The sequence below is a fragment of the Myotis lucifugus genome, unplaced genomic scaffold, assembly GCF_000147115.1.
Source record: "Myotis lucifugus unplaced genomic scaffold, Myoluc2.0 scaffold_126, whole genome shotgun sequence".
NCBI lineage: Eukaryota > Metazoa > Chordata > Mammalia > Chiroptera > Vespertilionidae > Myotis > Myotis lucifugus.
Window position 1 is genome coordinate 2,692,030 of NW_005871174.1, and position 8,833 is coordinate 2,700,862.

The window sequence follows — 8,833 nt, forward strand, 5'->3', positions numbered from 1 at the left end:
CCACAATGTATTCTCATTAAGTATTTATGTGGATAGATGGATACATGCCTATGTTCAATTTAGCATCCTAAAAAACTGTAGGAAATCTTTTGAGATTATGTGAAGAACTTTCTAGGACATTTTACTATTCAAATTCATTGTCAAGTCTCCATATCTTCTTCTCTTTTTGGCTATGTTTATAATACTCCAAGTAGAACTTAAACTACTACCATTTAATATCTTGGGCCTCTGTTTCCTTTTCTGTTCAACTGGAACTAGATAGTTCTATCCAACTTTAACATTTGTATGATCTATATATCTGCTTAACTGTTATATTTATTTTAGAACTACATTTTAAAATTTATAGCAGTTTTTAAAAAAAATTTTTTTCTTTTGCAGCTATATGCAGGAGCTATTCTTGAAGTCTGTGGATGAAAATTGGGGAGGTTCCCACAAGTCCAAGGTATGTAAAATTAACTCTAGTAAATTCTCAGTTTAATAATTTAAAAACAGCATTTCACAAGAATAATTTTATTAAATACTAGAGGCCCAGTGCACAAAATTCGTGCGGCGGGGGGGGGGGGGGGGGGGTTGGTGGGTGGTCCCTCAGCCCAGCCTGCACCCTCTCCAATCAGGGGACCCCCTCGGGGGATGTCCGGCAGTCGGACATCCCTCTCACAATCCAGGACTGCTGGCTCCTAACCACTCGCCTGCCTGCCTGCCTGATCGCCCCCTAACAGCTCCCCTGCTGGCATGATCGCCCCCAACTGCCCTCCCCTGCAGGCCTGGTTGGTCCCAACTGCCCTCCCCTGCTGGCCCGATCGCCCCCCAACTGCCCTCCCCTGCCAGCCTGATCGCCCACAACTGCCCTCCCCTGCTGGCCATCTTGTGATGACGTGGGGGTGTCACACGAGGGCACAAGGGCCACCTAGGCTTTTATTAGTATAGATTCTCACAAATAACTTTTAGGATGATCCTTTCTCAATAGCTTGTGAATTTCTTCCACAATTTTTTTCATAAAGGTAGAGTTGTATAGTAATTGTTGAATACCAGGTTACTTTAAGCAAGCATAATATATGAAATTTAGATTTAAATACAAGACATGATGACGTGGTTATTTTTTTCAAAGGAGTCTTTCGTTTACGAAGTATAAATTTTACAAGAACTTTTTTCTTACCAGATGTAAATGTCATCCCTTTAAATAGCATTTCATTGGAGTATATTTTAAATGTAAATTGATTTATGTAAAACTCCTAAGGAACAATTACATTAGTGAGACTAGACCTGTCCTAAATGACAAATTGTCGAGAATAGAATTAATTACCATAAAACCTGAGGTGCAGAAGAGACGAAGTGATACATGCTGTATGTGTCCGCAGGAAATTTTAAGGAGAAATATATGAAAGGATAATTATAAAAGTGTATTTATTCTTTTGGTTGAATAAGCAAACCATAATGGAGCTTTGCAGTTCCAAAAATACTTGGGCTAAGGCTTTTTCTATTCTGTTCCTGTGTCACTTGAAAATCAGTTTTATGAAACAACTTTTCTGAGGTATCAATCAGTATGGTTGTTGGTACCACCAGTACAGTGCCAACAGGAATCCCAATTTGGGGTGCAGTGAAGAAGAAAACTTTGTTCAGAGCAAACAACTCAATTGTGATACAGACCGCTCTGCTCCACTCTGCCCTTCTCTGGTCCACTCCACTCTATCTGCTCTGCTCCAGCAAAAGGTCTTTAGTGTTTCAGCTCATCCAAGGATATAGTCTTTGTTCTCTGAGCCAAAGGGGAGCTGACTTATAGGGAGAGAAGTGCCTGCCTCTGGTGCCTGATTGGTCCATATTCATGCAAATGAGGACTCTAAGTCCTCACGTTTGATTGGTCCAAAAGGCACTGTGCTGGTTGGTCAGAATGGAGCCACTCTGGTCAGTGAAGATGCTGATGGAGCTATATCTGAATAGCTCTGATTGGACAGGGAAAGTCTCAGTCCTATTGGTTAAAATAGGATTACAGGAACTCCTTTAGAAGGGTTGGCTCAGTTGACCGGAAAACTGCAAGCAGGCAGTTCAGGCAGGCAGCTTAGTGCAGGCTTCTCCCTTAAGCCTGATTTGCATGAGAGGCTTGTTTAGAAATGGCAGCTAGGTTCTGTTTTTAAATTTGAGCCCCGTTCACCACCTAGTGCCATGTGTATGTAATAAGTACTCAAATATCTGTTAAATGGTTAATTTACTGCCTGTAAAATGTGATTTGCCACTACAGCAAATCTTCTCTTCATTCAAAATTAGAAGGCTTATGAATCTATGCTTAGAGAACAGAGAAGAGAACTGATGAAAATAGTCATTTAGTGACTCTTCTTAATATTTCTTTTAAATTTATTCATGCATTTCAGCCTGTTAAAAATCTATTCAATGAATGAAAGTTATTACATGTGTAAGGCTCTGTTATAGATGGATACAGCAGATATAAGAATAATCCTTTTCTCCAGAGAGGTTTCTTATATAGTAGGGAACATACTGTGGGTCTAATGGTGTTTTGCACAGCTGTGCATATAGTCAGAGGGATAATGAAAATGCAATAGCATTTCATAATGTCAGTTTTGCTTGTGGATTCAGGAGTCTGCAGAGTATTTGGACAAATCCTAAAGGATAAAATTAGGTATTATAATAAGCTAGGATAACATAATCAGTTTTATTTTGAACTAAATTTTGTAGGGGAAATTTAGATAGGATATAAACTATATTCCCACAAGTCCTCAAAACCTTAAAAAAAAAAGAAAACCCATTTATTAATCTTTGTGTGTTCTAAAAGCAAGTATATAAAAACTTTCATAATGGAACATGTATATAATGCTATTGCTAGTTAATTCTAAGTTTAAAAAATAAGTTCTGAAAGAATGATGTAAATGGTAATAGAACTGGTATTATGAACTATCAGATATCTAAGTGAAACATCTCATTTGTTTTTATTTTAGAAAGATTATTCTAAATTTTTTAACTTAGACTATTAGACATAATCATTACTTAAAATATTGGTAAAATGTAGATGAACAAAAACCCAAAAAGGAAAATTATCCATTTAAAGCTTCCCCAAACCGTGTATTTTAGATATGACCCCCCCCCATTAAAATAATAGTAAGCATTTTTTGTTATATTTATTGTGCTAAGTATTTTATATTTTCTCACTTAATTTTTATAAAGATTTTGCTTAGTGCTTCTGGGCTTTTTTCCTTTTATAAATGTTGCATTTTCACTATCCCTCTGACTATATTTATAGATAACTATATATAAATATGAACATAAATGTATAAAAATAATATTCATCTTTTTAAACAACCATAGGAAACAAATTGATCTATAATCTGCTTTTTATATTTGTGTTTCCTTCTATATCACTAGTATGTATGTATATATATAGAAGGCTAATATGCTAAGTGTCCGTCCAGGTAATAATGTTGTGTAGCAATGCCCGGCTTCCTCTCCATAGCGACTAGCCTCCTTAGAATTTCTTCAGCCCACGAACACAACTTGCTTTATAACCAGGTACAAACATTTTACACTGTAACCAAATGTCTGTGAAGCATTTTCCCATGCCTCATCTCATTTGATCATCACAGAAGTCCTGAGTAGGTAGATAGGAGACTCAGTGGAATCCTATTTTCTTTTCATTAGCTGGAAAACGGAGATTTAGAAAGCTTAAAAACTTGACTGAAAAGAAGTAAGAAATGGTGGACCTTGAAAATGACTTAAGCTTTTCTCACTGCTCAGAATAGAGTCAAACACTGCTGCAGTTAAATATTTTACCCTTTGTTCTCCCTGTGTGATCGACAGTAATAATCTGCTTCGTGTTGATATTTACTGCTGTGTTACTGACAATTACCGGAAAGAGAAGTTAGGGTGCTTCACTGGGTTGGAAAAAGTTTAGCTACATCAGAAAGCAGGTCTAATTAAGCAAGTTTATTCTATATATATAAAAGGCTAAGTTGACTCGCACATGCGCGATACATATAAAGCTCTCGCTGGCGCCAATCTCACACATGTGTTTCCGTCTGTCATTGTCGGTCGTGAATTTGGTTGACACTCTATTACAGAGAAAGGGCAAATAGCAATATTAAAATATTTCTTCTAATTAATTTCCTTTCAATGTGCACAAATTCATGCACCAGGCCACTAGTAGATTGATGTAATTTTTAATAATTTGATGCATTTGATAGTGTGGTTCATATTAATTTAGTTAACCAATAGCCTTTACACATTTAGATTATTTCCAAATTTCCAGACTCAGCAGGAGTTTATGTAACGCTAGAGGCCCAGTGCAATCCATGCACCAGTGGGGTCCCTCAGCCTGGCCTACAGGATCTGCATTGCCACAGCCCGGCCTTACCCGCTAGCTTGTCAGGCTCCAGCCCGCTGTTCTGTCAATCCCACACAGCACGAATTAGTGAAGGAAGCGGCAGGCGGCCAGGGAGGAGCCCGAGGCCGGGCTGAGCGCCATGTCGCTCCTGCTCATCCTGGCCCTGTTGCACCTGCCGCGGTGGCCACTCTTGGGCACGCAGGGGGAGTGTCCACGGAAGAGGCTCGCGCCGCCACAGCAGCACTCGTCAGCCTGATGTCTGGCCCCGTCTGTTAGCTGAGCGGCACTCCTGCTGTGGGAGCACACTGACCACCAGGAGGGAGCTCCTGCATTGTGTGTCTGCCCCCCAGTGATGCGTGCACGTCATAGCTACCGGCCGGTCGGCTGGTCGCTTAGGCTTTATAACATATCTTTGCATCATCATGTAATTATATCTTTAGAGTAAAGAAATTCCTAGAAGGGGTCTTGCAGATTTAAAGGGTATGTACATTTTAAGACTTTTAATTCATTTGGCTAAATACCTTTCAGGAAGGATGTGTCCATTCATATTTTTCCCACAGCTAATCCCCAGCAAAATTCTTCTCTCTAACCTTAAATTTTCTTTTTCATTTTTGTCGCTCTGAATGAAGATATCTCATTGTTTTATTTGACACTTATTTGATTATTAGGCTGGACATTTATTTCAAATGTTTGTTGACCATCTACCTATTTGCACACGACATATTCCTGTCCTTAGTTCATTTCTCTGCCTAGTATTTTTTTAAATAATTTACAACAGCACTTTTATAAATTATATGTTAGAGATGATTTTTCTACCATGTGTTGTTTCACTTTTTATTTTGTTAATGGTGTTGTTTTGCTGTCTTGAAATTTCCACTTTTATGTAGGCATATCTATAGAGCATCTCTTTTAATGTCATCCTTAGGAGAAGAATTTTGTATTCCATATTCAAGTTGTCTGTATTAAATTCTGTGGTAGTATTCTTAACCTCTCTCTCTTTTTTTTAACTAAATGTATTTGTTATTACTTACTTGTTCAGCTTCTTTCTTTCCCTTTAGAATGTAAACTCCTTAAGATCAGAAATGATGTCTATTTTATATAGCTTTATCTCTGTTATGTAACATGCAGTAGGTATTCCATAAATATTTGTTGAGTAAATTTAAAACATTAATCCATCTAAATTTATTTAGATATAAGATATGATGTAGACACCCGACTATTTTTCTATGTTTTTTTCCCCTCAAATAATTTGGCAGTTTTCTTAAAAGTATGTATTGACTAATTCACTCACATACCCCAGACGCAAACACCTATAATTGGTGTCTCCCTCCCTGCCTCCCTCTCTCTGATTTGATAGTTTAACTGTATTAAAAAATTCCTACAGATATTTGTATCTCTAGATTTGTTATTCTGGTATCAGTATCCTACATTAAAAAGCAATTGAACAAATTTTCATTCCATATTTTTTCTAAACTGTGACTATCCTCACACATTTACTCTTCTAGCTGACCTATCATTTTGTCAAGGGCTCAGAATCCCATTGGAAAATGGGGTTTTAATTAATTTAAAACAATTAACACCTTAAAACATTTTCTTAATAATTTATAAGAGCACTTTTCCCATTGAAGTGTATGATATGTCTTTATATTTTTATGTCTGTTTGAATCACCTTAGTTTTTTCATATAGGATCTAATGTTTCACTTGTTGAGTTTATTTCTACTTTTTGTTTTGATCTTTGTATCTTGCTTGGATTTAGAAATGAATAATTTCAATATTTTTCTTTTCTCTTAAGCTTTTGTCAGAAGTGATAAACCCAAACTATTCAGAGGACTGCAAATCAAGGTAAGGTGATTTTTTCTTTCTTTTTATTTATTCATTTATTGTTGAGAATATTACAGATGTCCCCCATTTTCCCCACTTTGCCCTCTTCCACCCAGTCCCCACCCCACCCTAAGCCTCCACCACATTATTGTCTGTGTCTATGAGCTGTGCATATTAATCTCTTCCTGTCCTCCCCACTTCCCAAGGTAAGGTGATTTTAATGGAATCCCTTTTTTCCAGCATTAACTTATTTCTTTTTTGAAGATTGGGGTCATGTTTGTTATCACATTTAACCAGAATAAGGATTTCTCACAGGTCTTTGGCAAAATATTGGATCTAACTAGTGGGTTGGAAGTTTCAGAAATTGAACTTAATTATAAACTAATTACAATAAAATTGTTAGGTTTCTTAAACCAAAAAAAAATTCAAAGTCCAATGCAGAGTTCTATCTGATAATTTGTATGCACAGCCTATTTTAGCATTGCTGTTATAGTCATTCTCTCTCGTTAATTATTAACTTATCTGCTTCCCCCATTAGATTTTAAACTCTTTTGAGAGTGAGAGAATATCATATATGCAATAAATATTTGTTATAGTCAATAATAAGCTTAAATCCCAAATAAACCAAGTTGATACTAACAAGAATTTTTCTCTTTAGAGATAAACTATAAGTTTTTAGATTGCCCTTTTTTATGAAATTTTATTTAATTCTTTCCCAAAAGATTTCCTTTGAATCCTGTTGTGATATGTCTAAAGCTTTTTTGTATTGTTATTAAATTCAGTTAAGCTGTATTCCATTGATTTTGATTTTAGTTGAGGCAAAGAAAACCTTCTAAGCAGGTAAAATGATGATATCCCTCTTTTTTTGTAGTATGTTCGTGGTTCAGACCCTGTACTAAAGCTTTTGGATGACAATGGGAACATTGCTGAAGAACTAAGCATCCTCAAATGGAACACAGACAGTGTCGAAGAATTTCTGAGTGAAAAGTTGGAACGCATATAAATTTTGATTAAATTGTGTCCTATGCTTTTGTGACCTTATCAAATGTTAGAATACCTAGAAAATAATTTAGCTTTGCTTCCATCCTTTGATCAGTCTTTTACTGTGAGGCAGTAAACATCTAATTAAAAGTTGAAGTGGCAGCACAGCACAGGATATCTAAGGACTTGGCAAGTTTCACAAATTCATGTTTTATAAATTTCTAGCCTCCTACATTTGTTGGTACCACTAACAGAGTGCTTTGTAATAGACTTGTGGTTAATTATGCAAATGATAGTTTGTGATAATTGGTCCAGTTTTACAAACTACAGATTTTTAAATTAGGGAGGTTAATAAGGGAGATGATTACTACTGTGCCTCATATGCTGTGTGCTCTTTGAAAGTAATGACAATAAGCTACAAAGCAAATAAGATAGACCGAGCCTCAACAGGTTGCTTGATCCTCAGATTTTCTCATATTTTTGTATTCCCCAGCTTTCCTTTTAATAGAATCGCTATAGTATATAATGAATGAACTGCATAAAAACTTTATGGCTTTGTTATTGTGAAACAGATTCAAGATCTACTGTAAGGATGAAATATTCACAGATTTGCGTTAATGAAGACTACACAGAAAACCTTTTTCAGGATTTGTGTGGATCTGATATTTAGCAAATTCTTGTGCTTTACATTCTTACAGAAAAGTCATTTAAAGATGATTATTTGTAAGACCAAAATATAAATTAAAAGTTTCAAAAATCTGAATTTGAAATTTTCTTCTGATTTGTCCTTTCATGTTTAAAAATGATACCTTTCTCAGTATACTTTTCTTTTCATATAAGCCTTTATTTTCTTTAGCCAAAATGTAAAATGGCTGTACTGTTTAAAACTTATTTCTTATTGTGGATAATAGTGCTTCATATTTGTCTAGCAATTTTATTTTTTAAAGTGCTTTCATTTATGAACACATTTTTATCTTGCATAAGAAGTATCTCAAATTATAGAATTTTTATGGGCTGTTAAAAATGATAATGTTTCAGGAACATTTGACATCTTGCTCCCTGGCATATGTTGTCAGTTTGACTCAAAGTCTTTCATAATAATTTTTTTTTAATGATGACTTTTTTTTTTTTTTTTTTTTTTTTTTTTTGCTTAACCTCTATCTGTTGAAAGTGACTCCACTTCATAAAAAGTAGTTCGCTAAAAACAACATTCATCCAGATGACTTTAGGTCATTTCAACTGCCTACTAAAAATTGATCAAAAATCCTATTCTGTCAGTTTAATATCAGGTTAAATTCTTATAATCTGGAAATTTGCTTAATTTTTTATTTTGAATTAAACCATCTTACTGAAGGATATTTGGAAGTCCTTAAAGATAACTCTACTAGAAAATGTTTATAAAATGTTTATTTTTAATTGAGATTAGTTATTAATCTTTACTAGCATTTTGTGTCATGTTATATTTAAAATTAAGAAGTATGTCTTTAAAGCCAGCAAGAGAATGATACACCCTGGGCAATTTGTTTAGTCAAAATAAAATACTATGAGAAGTCCTAGCAAACAAACAGATTATGGTCTACTTTTGATCATCAGTAATGGAGAGGGCCATCACTTTGATAATACAGGGCACTGGATAAATTGGCACTACGATCTAATGGTGGTTATTACATCAGAACAAGAGGGAAATGAAGCCAATCATGGAC

At 35.3% G+C, this 8,833-nt stretch overlaps 1 protein-coding gene across 1 annotated transcript in view; it reads left to right on the forward strand.

Annotated features, from left to right (window-relative positions):
• Nucleotides 1–7,900, forward strand: part of SELENOF (selenoprotein F) — a 33,632-nt gene extending 25,732 nt beyond the window's left edge. Inside the window, exons 3-5 of the mRNA XM_006093908.3 lie at nt 379–442; nt 6,121–6,170; nt 7,021–7,900. Coding sequence (XP_006093970.2) covers nt 379–442; nt 6,121–6,170; nt 7,021–7,152 — 246 coding nt within the window. The 3' untranslated portion in view covers nt 7,153–7,900. The remainder of the gene's footprint in view (nt 1–378; nt 443–6,120; nt 6,171–7,020) is intronic.
• The last annotated feature ends 933 nt before the right edge of the window (nt 7,901–8,833 follow it).